Source organism: Gavia stellata, chromosome 24 (assembly GCF_030936135.1).
Source record: "Gavia stellata isolate bGavSte3 chromosome 24, bGavSte3.hap2, whole genome shotgun sequence".
Taxonomy (NCBI): domain Eukaryota; kingdom Metazoa; phylum Chordata; class Aves; order Gaviiformes; family Gaviidae; genus Gavia; species Gavia stellata.
Genome location: NC_082617.1, coordinates 1,247,807 through 1,274,274, shown reverse-complemented (window position 1 = coordinate 1,274,274; position 26,468 = coordinate 1,247,807). Strand labels below are relative to the sequence as shown.

The window sequence follows — 26,468 nt, the reverse complement described above, 5'->3', positions numbered from 1 at the left end:
GCAGCAGCCCGTTTCCCGGAGGTGGTGGCGCAGGTGTGGGACCAGAAAGATGTTCTCCGCCCTGAAGAAGCTGGTGGGCTCGGACCAGACTCCGGTCAGAGACAAGAATATCCCTGCCGGGCTGCAGTCCATGAACCAGGCTCTGCAGAGGAGGTTTGCCAAGGGAGTCCAGTACAACAGTGAGTCGAGCCCTGCTTCGGGGGGGGGGGGGGGGGGCTGTCGAGGGGCGCAGGCAGCCCCGGGCGGGGGGTAGGCCGCATCGCTCCATCCTCCCCGGTACCCCCGGGCCCCCGGTGGGACCGTGGAGTGCACGGTGGGACCGTGGACTGCACGTGCTTTCGTTAGGCGTGGCGGTGCTTTTTGCCAGTATTCGCCCAAAGCCGAGTTTGCAATTAAACGTTAGAGCTTGCGGAAGCGTGGGAGGAGTAAGGGATGGGGAACTTTTCTCTTTCTGTGCGGGACTTGGGAGCCTGTAGCGCAGCGTGTCCCCGCTCAGCAGATGTCCTGTTTTCCGCTGACTGTGGCACAAGAGAGAGTTCCTTGTAAATCAATTTTTGTCACTTAAAGCATCAAGCAGGTAACTCCCCTGAGTGTGTGGGTGACCTTCCCTGCAGCCCAGGATAATGGTATTTATAATTAAGCTGTAGTGGTTATATGATAAGGGTGTGTTGAAAAGCTCTGCCCTGCCAGGCTTTAATAGAAGGTGAGTGATGTATGCCTTTACGTGCCCTTGGTACATAATTTCATTCTGACTATCTTTTCTGCAACCGATACCTTTGCTTTTTTCTCAGGGAATGTTTTCAGAATTTTTTTCCTCTCAGTGTTGAGGCTTGGGGTTGTGTTTTTTCCCTTGAAGCTCAGTAAAGGGCACTGCAAGTATGTGAATACATCCCAAAGTAACAGTTGTGAGACAGAGACAGTAGTTATGTCATCCCTGCTGAAAACAGAGATGGTACCAGAGAGCGCTGCGAGTATCAGCTCGTCTGCGTGGATCCAGGCAGGCAGTGAAGTCAGATTGCAGAAGGCCGAGAGACTTGCAGTTTGGAAAGAGACGGATTTGTAAACGTGGCACTGAATAATTTCTGTAAAGGCACACGTGTTGGAGGAATAGAGCTTATGTTGGATCTTAATCTGAAACAGAATGTGAAAGGACAGGTTAGCGCTTCAGGGTTTGGGGCTTTTTTTGCTTTGTTTAGCATTATCACTGTTGACTGTGCTTTTGAACTGATATGCTTTGAAGCTCTCTGCTTTACTAGGGAGAGCATTTGGTGCCTTTATCCACAGCACATTTGTTAGATATGCCAGTAGTGCTTAATTTAGAAAAATTAGTGTCTTAGCAAGCAGTCATGAATGTGAACAGAAGCAGTGTTATTGTGAAGAGACTTGATTTCCAGTGGAAGACAGGGGGTGAGGATGGAACATGCCTTGGAATACAGCACTGCACCATTAAACACGTACCTGGAGATCTGCTAGTTAAAGGCTGTTGATCTGTGCAGAGGCTTCGTGCAGCCCACAGACCAGAACACATCCACGTTCTTCACTGGTTCATGTTTGAGATCAGGTAGCTAATACCAGCTTGTGAATTATGTAAGAGAAAGGAGTTGACTTTTCAGACAGTGAACGTTTGTGCTGCAGACAGTGTGGATCAGCTGCATCCTGCTGGCACAGCACTCGATGGGGGCAACTCTTTGTTACGTGTTGACTAACTGCACTGTCGACAAACCTGTGTGGATGTGTACCTGCTTGCTATTAGTACAGCAAGGCCAAAAATGCCAACAGCTGAGCTACCAACTGTAGTTTTGCCGCTTTTTGTCTCGTTATTGAAAGCCTCGGGGAAGCTTTTTGGTTTGTGCTCTGTCTTATCAGATTTTGTGTTCTAGTTACTGCTTTCATATCTGGAATAAAACTGCAGCTTTCTGTCCCTGCCTTAAGGGAAGCTTTCCAATCTCCATAGTAACTCTTCCCAGGATTGCTGTTATATAATATTTATAGGAGATCCAGGCAGGCTTACAAAAGGGCTTCGAAGTACCCTACGTAGCCATGGCACTGGATAGATGGGGTAGGTTCCAGCATGGTGAGGTTATGGTCTCAGTTGAAGGTGGGCTGTGAAGGAATGTCATTACAAGGGCCGTTGCTCAGGAAGGGCAGAGCTGCAAATCCTATGCATTGCCAATGCTCCTTTCTTAGCAAATACATGACATTCAGCAGAGGAGTGCAAAATCTGTTTTGTAGCCACTTTTAACACACACGGATCTTTAAAGCTCTGTTCCCCGGGAGTTCCCTGACCCTGTACCAAAGGGTGCTGTGGTAACTGGTTTTACAGAAATGTTTCCTAGCTTTCACCATCCATTACTGATCATGAACTGAAACCTGTTTCCTTCCCAGAAATGTATTTAGTGTGCTGAGAATGCCTTGGTTTGCTTGCTGATAAAGTGGGCAGCAAATGGTTGGGACATGGGCCTTATCACCTGGCTCTTGGTGCCTCGCTGCGCGGCTCAGAACAGGGCATGCTGTGCCAGCCTTCATGGCACATGTTTTGTAACCAGACAGCCCCCCTGTTTAAGATGAGACTGAAGATTGTGTGGTGTTTTAATGGCACTGAGGATTACAAGCACTGGATAGTATGCACCTCTAAGTTGAACCAAAAGGATTTGTTTTGACGGTCTCTCTCCCACTCAGTTAAGTTTTCAAAAGGAAGAGTGTTGCAGGGTGGGTAGGTTTAGATTTCTAATGAAATTATGAGAGCAAAGGCCAGTATTAGCCCTCAGCGGCAGCCACTTTTTCTGCATGGGACAATCTCTTTCAAAACAAAAGCATTTGCATACTACATTCCCAGCACGCACCCTCCTTATTTGCTGTCTTTATCATCCACTCGGAGCTCCCATGTTTTACATAGTGTGGCCCAAATAACACCAGAGTTCTCTGAGCACTGTTCAAGGTACAGAGATGAAAATGGTGTGGGTCTGTACCATATATGTAATGGCTTGGATCTTTATGGGAGATCACGGTGCCAAGTATGGGGAACCAGTCTTTGTAAAAACTTGCTCTTTTTTTGTTCTTGAGATAGCCTGAACTTGGGCCAGGCCTGCTGCATCACCATTCGGATAGCTGTGCTGGCCCAGGGATCGTAGCACAGGCCAGAGTGAGTAGGCTCAGTGGAGAGCGAGCGAGATGGATCTCATTCCTTTGGCAGCGGTGCTTGTTTAAACAAATTACAGAAGGAAGTACCAGCACCAAGTTACTCAAATGTGAAAGTTTATGTAAAGCAATGATGGGCAAACAAGGGTGAACTGAACAGTTCTGGCTGGGTTACGCTGGCAAGAGGATTCCCTGGGAGTTACTCACTGATGATCAGTGACAGGAACAAAAGACATGGAAGTGCTAAAGGTTCAGATCCATCCGTCCTGTTGCCCAGAACACAGTACGCCTTCTGCTCTGGGCTTCATTCTCAACGCTGCACCCAGTGTGCACGCCACCCGCCAAACCCCACCGCTGTGTGCCTGGAGCACGGGCTGCTCTCCTCCCGATGAGCCGCAGGCCTGCCCTGAGCAGTCACCAGTGCTTGAAACACCAAAGTCAGTAGCTCCAAGAATTCCCCCCAGTCCTTCCCCTTACTACTTTTCTGCCTAAAATGTGCTTTGAAAGACAAAACTTAATACCGTGTATCCTTTTGGTAAGCATTACGGTCCTAACTTCTTTTGTGCTGTTTTAGAGTGGTAGTTTCCAGACTGTGATGTAGTTAAGTATTTTCATTCAGCACTACTCCCAAAAGAAAGGCTTCCCCTCTTCCTGCTACTTCCCACCTTCTCTTGTTTTCTCCTACTGCTGACGCAGGTTTTTGTGCAACGCGTGGCAAACCTGCTTCGACTGCTGTCTGGCCTGTTCCGCTCGGGAAGTGGGCTTGGGGGTGTCTGCAGATCAGGTGTGCTGCTTCTGGCAGCAGAACCACCTTAAAGCATTTGAATCGCAGCCTTATAGTCACAGTCCCAAAGACCTTAATCAGGGTGAGGTTGTGACCATTCATATGGGGATTATTAGCAGAGGAGTTTGGGGATCTTTGCTGCAGGGTCTGAGATCCTTAGTTGCTGCAGTGTCCTGGAGGAATATGGGCAGAGCTGGGAATTCACGATTTCTAGTTCTGAGTAGGTCTGAGACTTGCTCTTTGGACCTGTATCTTTCTGTACCTTTGCTGCTCTGCCTCCATTTCCCTATCTGGGGAATGGAAATACCTTTATTTTTCCTGATGCAGTGACAATATGCATGAGAAGTGATTTGTTTCGCTTTTTCCTCACATCTTGATCTGTTCCCCATCCCTATCCTTCTTCCCACAGATAATTCTCCTGTCTTTGCTACAAAGCTGTGGCTGTTGGCAGTAAGTACTGATTTAACTTAAAGTCAAAATAAGGCAGCAATTGTTACTGTCCCGTAGGTAACAGTACTAACCTCACCCGTAATTACCCGTCCTCTTTCCGCATTCAGACACAGCCCAGGCCTGTGATGTTGCTGGCTGGCTGTGCCCTGAAGCTCACTCGGCTCTTCCTGTCTTGCAAATGCCTGTCATTGAGTAGACCTGCCTCAGCTAAAGTCCCAAATACAGATTTTGTTTTGCTAAAAATGATTTACATCACCTGCCTTCTTCCTGTTCTGTTTTTAAAGGCTTTTTCTTTCTTCAGGAAAAAAGCCAGTGAAAACTCATGCACTATGTAGGAGTGTCGTGGTTTAAGCCCAGCTGGCAACTAAGCACCACACAGCCGCTCGCTCACTCCCCCCAGGTGGGATGGGGGAGAGAATCGGAAGAGTAAAAGTGAGAAAACTCATGGGTTGAGATAAAGACAGTTTAATAGGTAAAGCAAAAGCCGCGCAGGCAAGCAAAGCAAAACAAGGAATTCATTCACCACTTCCCATCGGCAGGCAGGTGTTCAGCCATCTGCAGGAAAGCAGGGCTCCATCACGCGTAAGGCTTACTTGGGAAAACAAACACCATCTCTCCGAATGTCCCTCCCTTCCTTCTTCTTCCCCCAGCTTTATATGCTGAGCATGACATCATATGGTCTGGAATATCCCTTTGGTCAGTTGGGGTCAGCTGTCGCGGCTGTGTCCCCTCCCAACTTCTTGTGCACCCCCAACCTCCTCGCTGGTGGGGTGGTGTGAGAAGCAGAAAAGGCCTTGACTCTGTGTAAGCACTGCTCAGCAGTAACTAAAACATCCCTGCTTTATCAGCACCGTTTCCAGCACAAACCCAAAACACAGCCCCATACTAGCTACTATGAAGAAAATTAACTCTACCCCAGACAAAACCAGCGCAAGGAGGAAAGAGATCCTAACCTGGAGAGTACTGAAGCTGGAAAGGGCCATTGGACCCGTTCAAACTAAGCATGTAATGCCACAAGCACCCTACATTGATCTAAATGTGTGCTGCTCCTACTGCTCATGCAGCTGAGCACTTAAGCTAGAGAAGAAAACTGAAAAGGAATAATTTCAGGGTTAATTTTCAGCCGGTTCAGTTCCTTGATCCAACTCAATGTGTAGCTCCGTATATAAGGCTGTTGGCACTAGGAAAATCCCGGGGGCAGTAAGATTGCCCCTTCCGGGGAGAGCTCACAGTCAAGTTGCCTGGGAGTGATCGTGAAAGTGCACCTTGAGAGCAGCCTAACTATTTAAGGAAGGGTCTGTTTGTCCCTTAAAACTCACTGTTTCAGTATCTCGTGCTGCACTACATGGGGAATATGAATTTTAAAATTACTCGCTAAGGTAGGCAGGGAGAGCATTTAGAAAGGCTTGGGTTTTAAAGGGGACAAGTGGAATCTCATTCTGCCTATGCCATGGACTTGCTGCATTAATTCAGAAAACTCAAAGGAATCCTCCATTGATTGTTTCACCAGCTGTAAGCAGGAAACAGAATCACACAGAGGGCAACAGGAAATGCAGGAAATGGCTTGTTGTCTCTGCAGAGATGCTCTGGGACCTGTATGTGAAGTCAGCCTTATAAATACTGTGTTCATTTTTGCCTTTATTATCCTTTTGCTATTTTAATAAGTAACTTTGTAAAGGAATAAACAGCAGTACCTCTCGGTGTACAACAACAAAAGCACAGTGGAACTGCCACACATAATTTCACCAGACAAAACTCTTCCACAGACTTTATATATATTGTCTGTTTTACCTTAAAGTTTACCTCTTAAACATTTCTCCAAAATGCCTGCAATAACTCCTGAGTTACAACAGAAGGCAGCCTTCAGTGTGAGATTTCCTTGCCCAAATGATGATGCACAACCTAATGCTCATCACCTGAATCTGCCATTAGATGTCTCTGGGTGGCCCATTTTCTAGGGGATAATAGCTCCTATTCAAAACACAAGCATAAAAATTCTCTTCAAGTCAGCTTACGTTTCCCAATAGCCTTGTGGTTGCCACTTAAAACAAGGATGGTATTTAAAAAAAATAATCCCATAATGTAACAGAAAATTCAGAAAACAGCGCATACTTTTTTCAGAAAGAACAAGGTAAGATTAGGGTAGACTTTGGAAAGTTCACGATATTAATTGCTGCAGAAGTTCCTTGGCCAGGTTGTTCACAGTTTATGATATTTTGGACACTTCCTTGGGGGGTTTTGAGGGAGTTTCTCCGTTGACTGACTTCCCTGGCTGCGGATACAAGCACACGTGCACAAGCACAGGCACGTGGTGGTAGATCAGCTGAGTGGCCTCAGCAGCGGGGTGTGAGGCCAGTCGCTGGAAGTGGAGCTGGCGTGCCTTTACCGAGACTGCAGTTTCTGAGCGTGCCTTTGCCGAGTGCCGTCACTACACCCGCACCTGAAACCAGCTAAGGGCTGGCTCCTGTGGTAGAGACTGTCCCTCTGACACACAGAGGACCCGCAGAGATTCAGTTTCTCTTGGTTTTATTTCACTGTTATTTAAGTGAGTTTATGTCCCCAAAGAGGCATGCTTCTTTTGGTTCAGTTTAGCTTGTTTCTAAGGCATGGAAGATAGACTGATTTTGATTTAATATGAATCAAACTGTGGCCATCAACAGAGGCAGTTTGGTGAGTTTATCGGGGGCAGTTTAAGATAGACCCCTGTGAACGTAAACTACCTTGCCCCTTGTCCCTGCCAAGGATTGCCTCCTCACCTGAGACCATCTGGGCTGTGAGCTGGAGCAGCTGAAGAGCGATACACAGTCTTGTTCTGCTTCCTCTGGAAAAGGGGATGCTGCCCCATTGCAGGAAAGTTGGGGATAGCTGAGAGCGATGACAGCTCTGCGGTGGTGTTCACCAGAAGCTGCCTCTCAGCTCTCCCAACACCATCCCAGAAGAACGGTTTCACGGGTGCCGGGGTTCAGAGTCACACCCCTCTGGGATGTAGGGAGCAGTGCCTCTGAACGCAGGACTCTGTCTAATCAGCTCAGCTAAGAACTGGTCCTTGAGCTTTCAGTGGGCAGCGAGGTCTAGGAAGTGAGTAGGAGGCTGAGGGGAGACCTTATCGCTCTCTACAACTACCTGAAAGGAGGTTGTAGCAAAGTGGCTGTCGGTAGGACAAGAGGAAACAGCCACAAGTTGTGCCATGGGAGGTTTAGATGGGATATTAGGAAAAATTTCTTCACCGAAAGGGTTGTCAGGCATTGGAAGAGGCTGCCCAGGGAGGTGGTGGTGTCACCATCCCTGGAGGAATTTAAAAGACGTGTGGATGAGGCGCTTAGGGACATGGTTTAGTGGTGGACTTGGCAGTGCTACGTTAATGGTTGGACTCGATGATCTTAAAGGTCCTTTCCAACCTAAATGATTCTGTGATTCTATTTTCTCAAGGAATGAGAAGTGTTTAAGGAGAAATGGGAGCGATAGAGGAGGTCATTGAAGGAGAAGCCTGGCATAAAAGGCTAGCAAAGGAATAGGGAATGGCAGAGTGGGAGTAAGGGCTAGGGAGCGGAAGAGAAGGCAGGAGGATGGAAGGAGCAGAGACTTAGCTGGCTGAAGTTGTGCGGATTCTGAAGATTCAGTCTTGATGTTGGTTCTTTCTGCTGAGCTAGTGTGAGTAGCTGAATAAACACTAATTTTAATGACTGAGGCTCATGTTTTTTAACAAACCCCATCATGCCTGTGTAATATGGGAGAACTAATTACATCTGAATAATGCTTGCAAAAAGTTAACATGCTTTTCACAGCGTTCTTCGATTTGTTTTTAATCAACTTTCTTTGTTTGCTTGCTCTTTTCCCCAGTGAAAATTGTCATCCGAGGGGACAGGAACACTGGGAAAACCACACTCTGGCACCGACTGCAGGGAAAGAAATTTATTGAGGAATATATTCCAACTCAGGAGATCCAAGTCACCAGCATCCACTGGAATTATAAAAGTAAGATGCAAGAGAGTGGAGGGAGTGACAGTCATGGGACAGTGCCTTGGGGGCAGAAATTCCACTGCAAGCTCGTTTTCTTCTTTCCTCTGTGTCTGCTTGGGAGATAAAATGGTCTCTCATCGCTCTTGTTATTTTAATTTATTATTCACGATTTCTCAGTCATGTTCTTAATAACTTTACTCAGAAACTATATGTTTTAGTGTGTGGGTGGGTTTTTTTGGTGGTTTTTTTTTTTTCCTTTTTTTCTCTCTCTTTTTTTTTTTTATGGTTGGACTTGATCTTACAGGTCTTTTCCAATCTTAGTGATTCTGTGATTCTGTGATAAGTGCTAAAAGATAGGTCTTTGGAAGCCACAATTCACGGAAAGTGTTTAATAGATGATCCAAAAGATTTGAATTATTTGCGATACACTTGACTTGTTAATGAAAATAGGTTTATTATGGAAATTTGTTTCTGAGGTTAACCCTGCTTTTGGTGTTACTGTGTTGCATAGAAGTGACTAGCACGGTGCAAACTATTTTTTTACTGATCAAAATATAAAAAGCATCCTGTAACTGGTGAAGGTGATGTTTTAAAAATGATTGTAGTACTAATAACTCTAGGCTGACTTACTGAAGCACAGAAGTATCTTATCAGTAGCTTTTTTATTTTAAGTGCTTGTTTGAGTCTGAGAGATGAGGTGTAAGTCTTTTTTATTTTCCCCATCTGCTCTGACAGTGTAAAGTGGCTATGAAAGCCCTGGATCTCACCTGGAGAAGACGCTGCAGGCATTGAAATTGCATAAGGCTATGATTCAACAGTGCATTAAGTCCAGCTTTCAGGTTTCTGATCAAAAATGCCACAGCCCTGTGGGTTGCACTACTGACTGAATATGAACTTGGTCTGTAAGACTGATTTTGCTTTAAAAAAAAAAAAAGGTCAGCAGTTAGTTTGTCATTATCAGACATTGTTCATCTGCACCACTCTGACCTTTTGTTGAATCAGGTACTGTCTGTCTCCTCACAGCTGGGAAAAAACCCCGTGCAGTTTGGGTAAACACCAAATTGGGCGCTTCGTCTAATTCACCAACCAAATATGTATTGCTGGATGATACCATGATGCCCAAGTAATGACCATGGAGCCACAGGGTGTGTTCACCAGCAGTCAGCCTTGTGACAGTGCTCTCTCAATCTCTTGCCTTCGTAGGCTTCAACGTAAGGAGAGCAAACAGAAACGGCTGTTGTACGTTCACAGGGAGCTGGTAACCAGAGTTCTGGAGACTCTTATTCCTTTATGAAGAGGGGCTTCCACATGAGTCAGCTCTCTCTTGACAAAGGTTGGAAAGGTTTACGAGGATGGATGGTTGTGATTTGCCTTGGATGTGGGAGAGGAACAGGTCATCCTTGCTCAGTGCAACTAGTGGGTTTCTCTAATTCAGGATCTGATGTTGAGCTAAGCTTGATGTCACAGCTTTTCAGATTCTTTCACGGGGACTCTTCATGTGACCGTGATGCAAAGGTGTGCCTGTTAGCTTCTTCATGAAGTATCTTTATTTTCGGTGCCATCTTCCTGATGTTCTGCCTATCAACTGGCCCAAGGCGTTGACAGATCTGCAGTGTTCATGCAGCGAAACCGCTGGCATGTTGTATTTTAGCTGTGGCATCCTTCCCCCACACTCCTCCTCTTCTCTCTCAGAATATCAGCACATCGGTTATTGATGTGTGAACATAGAGCTTGCAAGTTGTTTGGAAGATGGAAACTGTCTCCAAAACCAAACTTGAATGCTTCAGCCTAAACAGACTTAGATCAGAATAAGAAATTAAATATCTCTTTCTTAGATATCCAAGTCTAGAGAGTGCACTGAATGTTGATTGTGGTTTTCTGCAATATCATAGCTAAAAGCTTCAGAGTTCAGTTTCCTTTCTAATCAGCATAAGTAATACAAGCGCTGTTTGTAAATACGGCCTGGGAATCTAGCATTTGATTTCTAAGAGGCTTATTCATACCTAATTGTTTTTGTATACATGAACAGGTATACAAAATGCATGTATACAGGTTTTTGTATACATGCAAAAAGGTGTTTGGAGACTGTTCCATGTGTAGAAAGATCCAGTCATCTCGTGTGTTTCTGCATATTTTAGCGACTATGTTCTTTTACTGAGCTCAGACTTAGGCACCAGCTTTTTCAACATGGATGCAATCCTGGGGTAGCAGACAGCTCCACGTGAGGCTGGCTTTTGCTGTGTGTTGGTAACCGCAGGTGTATTTGTTACTTCTAGTGCTTAGTTCTAACATTTATGTGATACGTTTCTGTAGAGCTTGCTGGTTAGAGTTGGCAGTGATGTGTACGCATGGTGATGGACTTTTCTGAAGGTGAAGTGTTGCTGAGCTAGTCTAAATATCTGGAAGGCTATGCATGAAATTGTGCCTTTCATTTGTGCTTCTTTTACATTGTAAAACACTGTATTATTTTCATAGTAATAATTTCCAGCAGTATAGGAAATTCTCTGTTGACCTTCTTAAACGTGTTTTAAAAAATAACCCCCTTTTTTAAAAACACTGTAAGGTATGTTTCCTGCTGTGAAAATTTTCCATTCCAAGATGGGTGATGTGGGCACTCTGAGAAATTGGCTCAGATCTAATTACCACCCTGTTGGCTGAGTTAATCTGCAGAGGAAAATAAAGTTTGTTTTTCCTGTGATCAGGCTCTCAAGCTACCTTGAATAAACATTATGAGGTAGCTGGCAGCAAATATTTACAGATGTTAATTAAATCGCTGTCAAATAGTGAAGGATTCTTACATTGCCTGGTATTAGAAGATTTACATTTTAGATGTGGAACATAACACCTTGTCATATCTTCAGACATGTTATACTGGAGGGATTAATAAAGGTAGAGGAATTTGAGTTATTTCTTCCTAGTCAGAATGAACAATATGACTTTTCTGGGCCAATTGTCTCTGTAATGGATATTTGTAATTTTTATGTTCAAGTAAGGAGTTATCATTCCTGACCCTAATGTATGCTTTTTTGAATTATGCTAGTCACCAATTTTATTCTCTGTTTGGCAGTCTCAGAAAGGGAGTCTGAAATAAAAATTGGCAAATACTTTTGTTCAGGGACTTTGATTTATAGACGGGTGTGAGGAATGGCAGAGTTGCTCTGCTCTGTAGGAATTGTGATCCAAAGCATATGAAGTGAATCATGTAATTGCGTGAGAGTAAGTATGTCTGAGTGCCTGTGAATTCCTGGTGATGAACCCACCCATAAAGAAATTATTTTTCAATGAGCTTCCTTGCAGTTGGAGTCTTCTCACACCTCCCCACCGTTTTCTGGGAAAGCAATGTCTTAGCGTGCCACTGGCTACAGAGTACTTAGCCAAATAGCAACTGAGTAGAGATTTTTTTGAGTGGTTTGATCCATGGTTTATGCTAATCCAAGTTATAAAGTTAAAAGGATGAATTGGCATTCTTTTTGCTGCGACATGCCTTCCAAAGCCGTTAAGGTGAAATGCTGCTGCGTATGAGTCATACCAAAGCCAACACAGCAGCACTAAAGTAATTATCCTCTTGTGTGTTCGGGATAATCGGGAATGAAGCTGGTGATGAATGGGAAGAACTTACTGGCTACGAGCTAGCAGGAGCACTGGTTCTGACAGGAAAAAAACCCACATGGAAAAATGGTTTTCTTGGATCTGGTGCAGTCAGTTTCTTTGTGAAATTCTGTGCTTCCCCTCAGATAAAAGGGTGTAGAGCAGGTCTTTCTGGGTCAAATGGTTCCACTCAGCTATCTGGGAGTGCTGCTGCTCAGCAGGAGGTCAGTGCTGCAGAAATTACTCAGCAGTAGAACAAATCTTAGACTGAGGGTGCATTTAGTGTTAGGGTAAAGGAGGTGGAGATCTCTGGAGCTTGGGAGCAAGGTCCCAGTGCTAGGTCAGCTCCTAGGAGAGCACTGCACGTCTCTCCAAGCGCTTACTTTTCTGAAATGGGGTTCCAGCTTCTCCACGGAAGCCCCTTGTTAATGCTTATGTGCTGCTTCACATGGCGCTGCTGGAAAAAACAGGCAGGCTTCTGCACTCCACCTGTGCCCCTGCGAAGTTTGTCATCTGAGAAAGGAAATCCTGTCCTTTTGCAGAAAGTCTTGACTGTTGAAAGGCGCCAGGATTGACTTTGCTGGTCCCCTTGTCCTTCAGGGACAGCACCAGTCCCAGCTGCAGGGGGTGAATTTGGGGGCAGACCTCCACTAGCTGATCTGTGTCCCAGCACCTGCAGGGTGACGGCGTGCCCTGAACGGACCACGGACTCGAGCACCCCGTGTCACAGGAAGAGCACCCTGCTGTGCCAGTGCCTGGGTGTGAGTAGCCGGCCGTACAGCTGGGTGCCAGGTGAGTAACGGGGAGTGGTTGGACTTTAGCCGTACCTGGCTTGATGGTCTGTAGAAATATTCAGGGACAGAATTAATTGGGGGCGTGTAATGGTTTGAGCAGAGGTTTTAGGACTGCAGGCTGCTATATGCCTGTTGGGTTTTCAGTCCCATCCGAGCCTGTGATGCAGCGGCTGGGCTGAGCCTGGGCAAGTCTCCTGTTCATCCTGTGCCCCACTGCCTCGCTGGCAAAGTGGAAGATAAGCAGGAGTCGCTATGAGGAAAAACAAAGGCTGATGTTGCTTCATGCATAAACGTAAAAAAGGATCTTTCTCCAGAAGCAGAGGATCAAAGTTTTCCTTTATTCGTAATCTGTATTTACAATATTTTGAAACATTTAAATGAAGCCAACAGTGAATTCTGTAGAGGAAATGTTTCCTGGCTTGACAGTGATGCTTAGCTAATTTCTCATGCCGTCCTATAAGATTGTTTTCTACTGTGAGACGTTATCCTCCTATTCCATTGCTCTATGTTCAGAGCTGCTCCAAGTACAAGCTTTTGCTTTGTAGCCTATAGCATTTCCAAAAAGCAACTGTTTCATGGAACAACTTCATGAAGATCGGACTGCTTATTTGGATTCAATAGGAACATCTAACCAAGGCTGCCCATCCCTCGTGCCATCTGAAAGTTAGGCTGCTGGCTGTCATTACCAGCAGTAGTGTCTCTCTCGTTAGAACTACGGTTGTCTTGCTTCAGATTTTAGCAACTCAAATGTATGTTGCTGCTTAGAATTTACTGATGCTGCAGCTCATTAAAAGGCAAAATTGCTAATAATATCTTATTTTTCACAAACTGCAACTTGAAATTTGCAGAGAGAAGGGATTTCTGTAGCCACAGCACTGTCTGCGCTGTTTGTCACGTTTACGTGAAGATGCTATTAGTAAGGTTGATCTTCCTTAAATGCGTATATTCCTCTTTTTTTCGAGTGTATGCCTTGCTTATAGAGCAGACTTCATTCTCCAGATTAAATTTATGTCTTTTTTGAAAGAATATGGAAACCTCTGTAAGTTATGAAAAGAATCTACACAAAGTATTTATAACATGCTTCAAATCTGACATGAAACATCAAGGAAATGTAGCTATCACTTATGTGGCTAAGAGTCTTTAAGAAGTTCTTTAGATAGTACAGTTTTGGTGTACAACTTGGACCTTCAACAGTGGGCCTTCTTGTTATGTTTGGGTTTTCTTTTAACTCACTCAAGAATTACTTTTCTTTTGACATTCATCTCCTACTTTGACAACGTTGGCTTTGGGTTAGGCTCTCTGTGGTGAGCATAGAGTGTTGGACATTTTACTGAAATCTTCTTCTAACACTTTGTGTTCTTATTGTGCTTTTAGCCACTGACGATATTGTTAAAGTTGAAGTCTGGGATGTAGTTGACAAAGGTAAGATTTATAACTTACTTTCTAATGGACATTCATTGTGCTTTCTCAATTTTAATTAAAAACTTATATGGAATTCAGAAATACCTGCTTACTGCTACTTTAGAAAAATGTCTGTACTTATTTTTTTCAAGTGCATAGATGTTACTTCCTGAAAAAATAGGGAAAGGAGAGAGGAGTCTCCTGTGCCCATTATTTGGAATCTGAACTTCAGATCAACCCAATATTCAGAAGCAGTTGTTTCATGTGCTCCGTGACAGATGAAATAGCCTGCTGCTTAGTGTATTCAGATTCTCTGAACTTTATAATAAAGTTCATCTTCTCCCTTTTATAGCTTTATATATGTTTAGACAGCTACTGAGTTCTTTGTTCTGTTTATAAAAGTTCTTGCCGAGCTGTTTTTGTAAAGGAATGCTATTGTTAAATTGATAAAATGTTATCTGCAGTGAATAATGTATGCAGGAGGGAAGGACAAAAGAGAAGCCAATTACTTAAATTCACGTAGGACAGCAAATGCAATATATTTAATCCAAAATATTTTCTAAATGCTTAGTCAGTCAAATCTGTTGACCACAGTCATTGAAACTTAAACTTTTATGGTTTGGCTGCTGCTCCCTTTCCTGCAGCCTTAGCTGGAATCTGTGCTGGCACGCATTCCTCAGCGGAACCACATCCAAGGTGCACTACCTCTGCTGTGCCACCTGTGCAACTTACACATGCGTTAACACCGAAAAATAAGAAGATAAGTACAATAGGGAGTAGGAAAGGGAGAAATTTAATTTTTCATGCTAGCTAAATTGTATGTACAATAGTAAAAAAGAAAAGGTAATTAAAGATAGCAGCTCTAGTTCAGATGCATAATGGAGCCTTTAGGTTAACTTGAGCCAGTAACTTAAAATCCTGGGCACTTTTTATTCTTTTAAACCCCAACTTTCACAGCGTAGACAAAACCTTACTTAGGTCAGAGTTACTGCTGAAGTCAGTCTGATTGCAGTTTGGCTTTCAGATCCTGGGATAACATGTGCAGGTCTGGAATCTGAGCAAAACATCCGTTTTCTTGCTGCCTTGCAACTTCAGTATGAATAGATAGACAGTTAATTTGGGAATCATGTGGTTCCAGCATTTATTTCTGTGAATAGGCTCTCTGAGCAGAGTCATCTTCTCAACTAGAGACTTGTCATTTTTTTTTGCAAAATGGATTGGATTTGATATGTGCAGATGTTGATAACAGCTCTTCTGATATACTGCTTTCATTTCTGACAGTGGAGCATGTGTTAGAAATCTCAAGGGATTCTCTTCTCTCCACTTTATATTCTTTTGAAATACAACTCATTCTGCTAAGATCCCTACTTATGGACCAGAGATATGTATTTTTATGTAATCAAATGTACTTAATCAATGCAGTGTAAAAATTCAGATCATCATGATGTAACAAAATCAAATCCTTTCCTATTGCCATAGCATTGCAGATTCTTGATAAGTACAACTTTAGGAAAATGTGCAAATTAACCATTAAGAGCTTGCTCATATCTAACTTCCATTTTAATGTTGTCTCATGACATTTTTGTTCTTCCTTCTGTATGCTTAGGACAAAAAATCCTCCTGCGTGATGCTTTTGGTGAGAATGACACTAATCTAGACTGTAGACTTAGTAGTGAAGTATTCAGTGCTGCTGCAGCATAGTGCTGACAAGACCTGATCCTCCTTTTTTTCCTTGCCTACAAGATCTTGGCTAATGTGCATATTTAGAGTTGTGCAGAATGCTGCATTTATCAGACTGGGTTAGAAACTGCCAAAAATGCACGTTCTGAGCATGCATTTCAACGTACATTGTTTTCCAGGCTGAATTTTTTTGCCAGAGTTTTCCCGTTTTAGAAGAATTATTCCTTGTTGGAGAAAATTAAGAGACTTCTATTTAAATTAAGATGCTTGAAAATGTATTGAAAGCCTGATGTGGGTATTTAGCTAGACTGTCTAAAGGATGTATCCATAAACTGCAGTTTTCAACTTTAGTCTTGTAAAGCAGCTTCAGCCTCTTCTATGCAACGCTGCCATTCTTCATGTCTCGGTGCGAACGTGCACAGGAGGATTTGGGGAAACTTAATATGTTGCACCCTGAAAAACTTCATGTTTTTGCACCGATGTTAAATGTGGTTTTACTAAGTGGTGTTTCTTCTCACGCTTACTAGCAGTGTGCCTCCCTGTCCTTGTTAGTTCAGCAGTGCGCTTTGATTTTTCCCTCCAGACTGTTTCAGGAATGCAGGAGGCAGCTGTGTTGGCCCTGCCTGGCTGGTGCCTGGGTGTCATTTGTTCAGCACATAGATGTTAGTTTGGAAGTGTGGGGAGATTTGTTGTGAAAGCTTAAAACCTGTGAGGTTGGTTAGTGCGCTGAAGGAGGGGAAATGGCAACCACTATACTGTACTGCTCCTCTTACCTTTTTCTTGACTCTTGGGGATTTCTTTTTTTAACGTGCAGACTCACTGGAGTGTGGACTTCCCTGCAGCCTGCTGTGTTCTCCTTGGGGCCGCTCAGAGAGCGGGGCTCATTTGTGAAATGATGCCATTTGTTAAAATCTTAAGAAGTAGAGCTTGCCCCCAGCTATGGATTGTATTGAATTCTGTGTGGTGTGTGTAGTAAATACCATCTCCTTTGCTGCCCTTGGAACTAATAGAACGTAGGAAAGATATCTCTCAGCAAAAGTCACAGTCCTGACTCATCTGGCTTTGCAGCAAGTTGTGTAACTACTGCAGGTCATAAAGCTGTAACATCCTGAATGCAAAAAAGCTGCTTGAGTGCAGGTGATTCAAGAACAGTTCTGATCTCCTGTCTTGTAACTTCTGCTAGTTTGGTTCTTGCATCTTTTCCCATACACTAACTGAAGGGATCAAATCATACTTTGTTTCTGTTGCCCCCAAAATAGCATAAACTGTTTCCCTCGTATTGGAGATTTCTTTCCTCTGCCTGCCCCTTCACCCCTCTCCCTCCCGCAGGTGTGCTGCAAGAAGGAGGAAAGATCAGAATTAATGTTTCTGTTATTTTCGGATGTCACAAGTTAGATAACACTGGGGATGCAAATATTCTGGATGTGTATTTTTGAATGGTGAACAGAAGCATCTCCCTTGCCCTGTGGACAGCATTTGTTGGCAAGCTGTACTGTGTCCTTGTTATCCTGCAACAAAGCTGATGGTACATAGAGGTGCAGAGACTGGTCATGAACCCAGTCTTCCAGTGTTCAGTAAGAACTGTTCTGTAGGCTTTGGGGCACTGCTGCAAGGTTATTTGGTTTCCATGTTGCTATTATGCCTGTAAATAAGGAGCAGTCATTGTTCTAGGTAGAGAAGCTGAGCGATCGCAACATGAAGACACTTGCTTTCTAATTGAGACTCCTAGTTTACCCGTCAGTGCAACCTTAAACACAGGACCTCGTTCACATAACAACACAAATCTTCGTTGTGCGCTTGCCTTTACAGGCTGAATTGCATCTTTTCACTACATACATCTTGTCTCTATCTGGCTCATCCTGCAGTTTTGGTTCCAAAAATAGACACTGTGCATGAATATGTACACACATGCGCTTTTCAGCTCTGTTACTCCTTTATAGATGACCTCCTTTACAGCAGTGATGAGTATCATGTAAGAATATTATTCATTCCTCTTGGTACACACAAAAAGCCATAAGCAAGGAGAAGCGTGAGTCACATATTCAATCTCAAAGCATTGGTTGTAAATGTGTCCAGGTTAGAAAGACACCTTGATTGCTCTGGATGGGAGGAACTATGAAGAGTATTTGTGGTTGCTTGGGATTCTGTTTTAATACCTAGAAATTCAGGTCATGCCGAGCATAATTTAGCAGCAACTGCAGAAATAGTGATGTTTTGATATTCAGAGAAGCCACGTGAATGCCACTGACTTGAAAAGAATTTAACTGAAATGGGAAAAGGCATGCACGTCCCAGACATCCCACACCTTCAGTTGCACTGGGAAAAATCAGAGCCCATACTTGGATCCTCCCAGGAAACATGTTCTGCTCCTTTCAGATGTCAACAGTAAGATGACATGAGGGGGGCAAACATTTTGCAGTGATGCACAGAAGCACTCACCAGACACACTGTCAGGGTGTAGGGACTGGAATCTCCTGCTGTATCCTGCAGCATTAAAACTTCCATTAATAAGTCTTTATTTCCTAACTATTTATCCTTGACCTGCATGCAAAAAGAATGAAACACTTTGTTTCACATGCAGCATCTGGCAGAACCGTGAATTTTACAAGTAGTTGCTCCATGTTAATCAGCGGAGTTGAATAGTTGTTAGATGTTATTTTGGTCCCCAGCGTTGCAGAGTCTTTTAGAGAGTCAATGGGAGGTTTTTTGGTGGGTGCATCCAAGCTGCCAACACTTTCTGTTGCCAGTGACACAGGGAATTTCTAGAAATTATGAGAAGGAATTCCAAGTCTCTGCCATTATAGTTTAGTTAAGTCATCATTATTTATACTAGGAAAACACAGAACAAAGTTAATTCAGAAGTACAGTTCTTAATTGCTGTCAGTAATATCTGGAAGATATTTGGTATCTGTAAAACATAACTCCAGATCTTGCAGGGTTATTCATTGTGCAGTGCCATCATTTGATAGAGCTCTGGCAACTGCTGTACATAGAGTTTAAACAATACCTGGGGGGCGAGGACAGATTTTTTTCACTATATGGCCACACTAAACTTCTTTGAAGTGAAAGAAGATGTCCTCACTCTTAGATATTGAGACTCCTGGCAATCCTTAGTGCCAAGTCTCTACACCAGAAAGTCATGTTAGCTGATTGCCACTCTGCTAATGGTAGGTACAGATACACGGTGTCTTCTCTGTCTGCTGTGGTTGCAGGCTTTAAGGTTTGGAAACATGATTACAGTGTAACTGGTGTAACACAAAATTTTCAGGGAGCCAGACTTTTAAAAACACCAACTCCTTTTCTGGGGATGCTGAGTGAAATGTCAGTGGTACTTTAAAATGTCAGCTTGTGAACTCATCCAGTGTTTATTGAGGCTGTAAGAAAAGGGAGAAGTCTCAGGGGGTCTGGCCTTTAAGTATAAGGGCTGTATTTTAGCATGTGCCTTAGGAGAAGCAGATGAGTTGGAGAGAAACGCGTAGATGCCTCCAGATGGGATTGTGGCTGTGGGGCTGCAGGGCACGTCTCTATAGTGCTTTCCTGGTGTCCTCTCCAAGTATTTAGCGTTGCACTTTCCTGGGAGCTTAATCAGAGTTTTACCTGTCCTCTAGCTTACTTTTGTGTGCGTGTGTCCGTACGTGTGGCTTTGGATGGTGCCTCTGGAGGATTTCCTTTCTGCACCTTTGCTGGTGATGACCAGACCTGACCCTCTGGCTCTCGCCTTTCATGCACGTGTAGGCTGTCTCTCCTCTACTTCCCCACAGCCCCCTCGCCACAGTTAATTTGCTTTTGCTTGGATTTGCCCTTGTATAAGTTCTGTCTTCTGGCTGTTAAATTCTCAGTCTCCTGCCACCCCTTTTTTTGGTCACAAGTCAGCCCAAAGCACCCGATGGGCTCTGAGATCACGTTTATTTACAAGACCGCTTGCTTCAGGTCAGTGACATAGCACAGCAAGGTCATAGCATCCCTTAGGAAGGCTGCATATGTAGTTGTGCTGTTCAGCCCCATGATCTTTTGCTTCTTCAACACTAATGCAACAAGAAGTCCTATTCATCTTTGAATTAGACTAGCTGGTATTCTTGAACAGGGTAGCTGGTATTCTTCAGCAAGGCATGCCTGTCCCACCCCTCCTAATTCCCCATGCTTATAGTAGAAGTTAGATATGCTTTAAGGTCACGTTCTGAATGCTGTGGTCCAGCCCAGACCCATCCTGGAGTTCTCTGCCCAGTGTAATGCCTTTTTTTCTTTTTTTTTTTTTTTTTTACAATTCTTTTTAAGGAAAATGCAAAAAACGAGGAGATGGTTTGAAACTGGAAAATGACCCTCAGGAGGTGAGTCACCTTGAGTGCAGATGTCTGCCTCTTAGCAGGAGGCCTCTAGTCCACCTTTGGTCCACGGAGAGCAAGTTCTATATTTGTTTCTGCTTTAAGGCCAGCCTGGCAGGCAAATGAGGGGCAATGTGATCCCTGATGCTCTTCACTCTTTTGCCTGTGCATTTTATCCCTGTTCATGCCCTCACCGCAACTTTCTTGCTGTTTTCCATTTTGTCTTTTGGGAATGACTGCACCCTAGGTGTTTACTCAGTAGCTTTGTACCTGTCTGCACATCGACAGTGGCCCGAAGTCCTTTTGTAATGGACTTCTTGTGAGACCTGAAGAAGTCACTTGGTCTCATGCTCTCTGGTTGCTCCTTAAAACTGGGCTAACAATTACCTTTTAACACCCTTTGAAATATAGAGGAGGAAGGGGCACTAGAAGTGCTACCTAGCACGTAAAAGTAAACAGAGTGGTGTCCTCAAGGCTCTTGCACAAATCTGTCTCCTTTGGATCTTCTGCTGTAGAACCAAGTGCTGTATGGGAGACCATACTACCACGTTCCCCAAACTGCATTTGGGCTGCCAGTGGACTTCCATGGCATCTCTTTCAAAATGATTTTATCCTCAGGAAAAATTCAGTTTCAAGACACTTGATCCCATGATCTCTGCTGCAGCTCTTAAAGAGCTTTATTGCTCCCGTTCACGTGTCAGTGCCCTTCGGGACTCAGTGCACGGACGGTGTTCTGGTACGCGCTCAATAACCACTTTGTTGAAATTGATGGGAAAGGCAGCGTCGCTGATATGCAGAGAGCTGCGTGCTCGGTTCTGGGGATGGGTCAGGGCAGTGAAGAGTTACCTGTTTCACCAGGGTGCCAGTCCTGCTCAATCTGTGTGGTCAGGTTAGGGGAATTTTCTTTAAAAATATTCTCCTACGGGAAAAAGCCTCTGTGAGAACAGATATCACAGCTGCTTCTTCCCTTGCAAACACGGGTGCATTTTCCACTCCTGGGACATGAGTGAGAATTGTTCTATAGGCACCAAACTGCAACAGGAGCCTTGGAGGTTGAGTTGTGACCAGTACTATACTTTGCAGCGTGCAGAGTCCAAATGATGAAAACCAAATCAGATACTAATAAATACTTTCAGCCCTGTGCGGGAGAAACTCGGGAAAAACTACACCCTGGCTTTATACACCAGGAGCATTAGAAGTACAGTCAATATTTGGGTTGGCAAAGAGATGGAGTGGGAGCTGTGTCCTCTGTCCTCCATCCTGGAGCTTATATGGAGTTATCTTGTCAACGCAGGATTTGGGGGCACAGGGGAAAGAGCAGGGGGTGGGTTTTAGCATTTGCTGTCAGACATGTTTTGTTCAGAGACTGTGAGGTGCTTCGCATCCTGCTCCCATGGGCAATGGATACTGTGAACCACCAGGTATCTTGCTTAAAAGATGATGATGTGAAATCCATGGATACTTCTTATAGTAGCTGTCACTTTAGAAAGTTTGCCTGTTCAGCACTGTAGCAGTTGTGTTCTGTACAAGCCTGAAGTTGAATTAAGTTATTTACTGCTTCTTTTGCCTTTACTTCCTCAGGCAGAGTCAGAAATGGCTCTGGATGCAGAGTTCCTGGATGTCTATAAAAACTGCAACGGCGTAGTGATGATGTTTGACATCACCAAACAGTGGTAAGACATCTTCAGCGGCATGCACCACATGATTCTTGCTTGTTTAGTGAATACTAATGACTTCTAGACCTCTTGATTCCCAGATGGACTCTGGAGCTGATAACCAGCCTAATGAGTTGAAGCAAGCTTGTATCTCTTAAAATAATAGCTTTGTCTTCTGACATGTCTTTTAATATACTCCTCTCCTGGGCTTGTTTCAAACAAGCGTCTCCCTGTGGGCTTGTGTACTGTAGTTTTGATATACTGCTGTCGGATGTTTGATAATTAGTGCTATCACAGCTGCAAAGTATGCCGGGCGTGTTACAAATCCGTGCTCTGCAGAGCACAAGGGAAAGGGGAATGCTGGTGAGAAATTCCCAGGAAAACTGGTATTAGTAAGGATTATTTAGAGGCCCTAGGCTGCGTAAATGTACAGAAATAATGAACTGTTCATTTTACACATCTGCTGAGGAGGGTGAGAGGCATACGGAAGCCAGAGTAGAAAGAGGAGGTGGTAAGAGTTCCTGCTTTATATTTAAGCTTGTGTTCTACAGGTTTGGTATGGGTCAGTGAGCCCGTTGACAGCTGAAGGGAGTGAATCCTTTTCTTCTGTTGACCCCACACAGTTTTGTAGGACTGAGGGAAATACTGCTGCAGGAGATGTGAGGTTGCTGGTGGAAGTGCATTATTGAACTTACCAAGTTGGTTTTGAATAAAGAATGATAGAAACATATTTACCATTAATGTACTTCTCTGAGGGGAGAAGAAAAGCAAAAGCCACAGTCTTGGAAGGATTTTGGAAAAAAAATTCTTGCTTTGTTGTTTTTTTCCTATGATTTGTGCATGAAACTGCTCAGAGAATGATGTTTCCCAGTGATCTGCCTGTATCTCTCTCTCCTATGGTGAAGGACATTTAACTATATTCTGAGGGAGCTTCCTAAAGTGCCGACCCACGTTCCAGTGTGCGTGCTTGGGAATTACCGAGACATGGGGGAGCACCGGGTCATTCTGCCTGGTGACGTGCGGGACCTCATCGACAATCTAAACAGGTAAGATGGCACCACGGTCACCAGGCACGGGAGCGGACCTTGGCTACTCTCTGTCATCAGCCATAGATGACTGCATTGCTGCCGTGTTTCCAATGCACATCACGTTCATCCTCGGACCCTCTGCCTAGCTTTTGGGCTTTCATAGCTCCGAGTGTCTCATACAGCAGCTTACACGATAGGTTCTTTTTCCTTTGATCTAGGAGCCTGTACTGGGCAGATTGTTAGCTGTATTCCTGGAAGCAGCGAGTGCCTGCCAGCACGTGCCTTTCAGAAGTACTCTTCCCAAGAACTCATCTTCTTTCTGGATAGTCCTTCTCTTGTGAAAGAATCCTCTCCCTGCAGCACAACTGTTCTCTACTCCAAATAATTCTGCTACAAGAGAGCCAGTGCAGCTGTCTCTCTTGTTCTTCCTCTGAGAGCATCCCCACACAGCTTTTACTGGGCACAGCCAAGTCATACGCCTCCCTTGCCAGCCAGGCAAGATTTTCCCTTACACAGAGGTCTGAGGCGCTCTGTTATTTAGTAGAAAACATTATTTGTTGTTCAGGATTCAATAGATTGTACCTTATTGTGTGGTTTTTATGTTTTTAAGGCGTTTTTTTCATTTTCCTAGTCTCTTATTTGTGCCTGTGTCAGGTACACGGAAATGGTATTGGTTTTAAGGCTTGATTCCGTACTGTAATCATTTCTTTCCAAGTTCATCCCTATATGTGACTTAGCTGAGTTTAATGCCCACTGCTGATGCTTGTGACTTAATGTAAGTCTGTTCGTGGTTTTAAAACAAAACCTTCACTGAGAAATGAACAGCTTGTACAGCTGTGAACCCCCCAGTTTAGTAAACCAATGGCCCAGTGTCCTGACATAGTATTTCTTAGCCTGGCAGCCCCATGTCACTGCAACACAACAGCAGCTGCGTTCTGCCACACTTCAGGAGGAACAAAGTGTGAATTTTGTCTGTAAACAGAATAACGAGTCCCTAGCAGAATGACCTGCTAGCCTACATCTGGGGATTTGAGGGGTTGGCTTGTAAATGAGGATTGTTCATGGTATGTAGTTCAGCAAGTGTCTCTTCTGTCTGTATGCAGTCCTTGTTCTTTGTACAGTTTTCTTCTCTCTACCTATCTGGTTGAGACAGGCCTCCTGGCTCCTCATATTTTCGCTATGCTGAGTCTTCCATGAAGAACAGCTTTGGCCTCAAGTACCTGCACAAGTTCTTCAACATCCCCTTCTTGCAGCTGCAGGTAAGACAGAGGGTATTTCCCTGATGTGCTGGGTGGGTGGGACAGATTTCATTTTCTCTGTTTCTAAGGCAGGAATTTGGTATTTGGGGTTTCTTTTGTTGTTAAAGGATCCTGAGTAGATTTTTCTTTTCATAAGAGCTGTTAACAAAATTATGTTAGTACATTGGTGCCTGTGACTTAAACATCTCTGCTTGCGAGAGGACTCTTCTCTGCTGCGTTCACAAATGCTTACCTCTGGAGAAAGGCTCCAAGGTGATGAATAACACTAGCAAGAAAATTGCATGCGGTGGTGCAGTTACCAAATCAAAAATGTCATGAACTGAACAGTTCAGGGACAAATGTTTGCTGAAGATCTTTGCCCTAACAGTAACTGATCTGCTGGATCCTATGCACATAGATCCAGGTCTCTCATTTCCTTCATAACTGAGGCTTCTTGGGTGGACTGAGTGGAAAGGCAAAGGCTGAATGGGCACAGAAGGGTGGAATTCTCAGCTGTGGTCCTTTGGGGTGACCATACAGGAGTCCTTTGGGATCAACATCATACGCTTTTTGGGGGTACATGTGATGATGTATCATTGTTCTCTTTTGGATGGAAAAAAACAAGCAGTTGGTCTTGATTATCTTTCACCAGCAATTGAAATGTCTGTGTGTATTTTTATACAAATAATCCCCACTGAAATGCTAGTTCAGAAGAAGCTCGGACATATTAGTGGATGTTACCATGCCCTCAGGCTGTAGAGCAGAAAGAACCAGGGTAAGAAAATTGACTGTATAAACACCCCAGTGAAACAAGTCAAACAATAAATTTTTGAGGAGGAAGTTATAGAAATCTGAGATATAAACTCAACTTGCTGCTCAGTGGAGAAGATTGAAATCTACCGGCATGGTTAAAGGGTTGGTTAAACATTTGGTTTTATAACCTCGGCTCCTGTGGTAAAATGATGTCTTGTGGAAACCATGCAGAATAATTAGTCCTCAGGTTACTTTTGTTGGTTTTGTGGATCTCTCCTTTTTTTCTCAAATAGTTGCTGATAAGAGACAAAGACGTTAGCACAGCCTTCCTGCCAGATTTGTTTCTGAAAGCTGCTCGTAATGATACTGTTAATAATCAGTATATGCGATGATTTTCCTAGCCATAGTTATAAGCAGGAAATACCGCAGCATTTGTAGTATCGGGTTTGCTTGGAAGCAGCTTTAGGATGCGAGTCTTAGGGGACCTTTCACTTAAATGTGCTGTGTGTAGGTGAACATGATCTATGAATTCGAGACTGAAAGCAATTAGGACACTTAGTTAAGGTAATTTGCCCCGAAGCCAAAGAACTTATTGGACAAATCTTGGTCTTCAAGGAAATAGAATATAGAATTCTGGTACAACCTTTAGCTGTTTGGAGAGTCCAGTGACAGTTGCTTAGGAGAGATGAGGGAGATGGGGTGACCAGCCCAGATTTACTCTCCACTCTCTTTAGTGGGCTCGGGGTAGCGCTGTGGATAGTCCAAAATACAGAGGTGCCACGTAATTAGACTCCCAAATCCTGTGGTTTTCATGTAATGTAATTAAATAATTCAACGCCGCAGAAACAAACCTGAAAAGACTTCTCGTTACAGCTTAGTTCCCAAAATGTGCAAGGGGAGATTTGGGGGGACGCGTGTAAACCATGCTCGTAGATATGTTTGCTCTGTTCTTTGTACCTCGACACAGGAGGTGGCAGTTGAGGAGGTTGCCCTATGCCTGTCATTCAAGGAGACAGTGATCAGACTGTAGCTGCCTGGTTTTTCCTTTAAAACAGCAATGCCAAAACTAATTCCTGCAGTTCTGTGCTCATACAGGGATTGCAGGCGGGTGCTTTTCTGTGCATTCTGAAAAAAATTACAGGATAGGATCCAATGTGGAGATGGCTTGTTTCATTTCCCTCTGGTGTGCAGGAGATCCCTGGCCTTGTCATTCTGTGCCGAGGCAGGTGACACTGCAAATCTGGAGGCTTTTGGTTGCTTCCCACAGGGTTTGGGGCTTTACTTGATGTCAGACTTGAGCCAAGATGTGCTGCACTTAGTTTTTCCAGTGCTGCTTGCATTTGTGTCCCAGGTTTATTAGAAGAGCTTCGTGCTGCTCTGCAGTAGCTGCTGCTGGCTGGCTCTGGGCATTCCGCTGCTCCTGGAGACCGGCCGGGAGTCCTGCCCTTGAGTGCGCGGGGAGCCAGGGCTGGCCCCGCTGGGCCTAATTAACAACCAGTGCAGCATGATGTTAAAATTTGTAGGAAAATCACAGCTAGACTTAATTCCTAAAGGTTCTGCTGATACTTTCAGAGAGTTTTGCCAGTAACAGGCTCCAGAAAGGAGTAATTTCCCTGGTACTTTGGTACAGAGACGGATTAAAGGAGAGGAATGCTACCAGGTATGCAGATATGATTT

General features: G+C 44.1%; 1 protein-coding gene across 2 annotated transcripts in view; it reads left to right on the top strand.

Annotated features, from left to right (window-relative positions):
- Positions 1-7: 7 nt before the first annotated feature.
- Positions 8-26,468, top strand: part of RABL6 (RAB, member RAS oncogene family like 6) — a 61,933-nt gene continuing 35,472 nt past the window's right edge. The window contains exons 1-8 of one of the 2 annotated variants that reach the window (XM_059828694.1): positions 143-179; positions 4,332-4,372; positions 8,213-8,347; positions 14,089-14,136; positions 20,071-20,123; positions 21,699-21,790; positions 22,678-22,818; positions 23,954-24,059. In XM_059828694.1, the coding sequence (XP_059684677.1) occupies position 4,372; positions 8,213-8,347; positions 14,089-14,136; positions 20,071-20,123; positions 21,699-21,790; positions 22,678-22,818; positions 23,954-24,059 (576 nt within the window). In that variant the 5' untranslated portion in view covers positions 143-179; positions 4,332-4,371. Of the gene's footprint in view, positions 180-4,331; positions 4,373-8,212; positions 8,348-14,088; positions 14,137-20,070; positions 20,124-21,698; positions 21,791-22,677; positions 22,819-23,953; positions 24,060-26,468 lie in introns of both variants that reach the window. The other variant, XM_059828693.1, reaches the window with a different exon arrangement.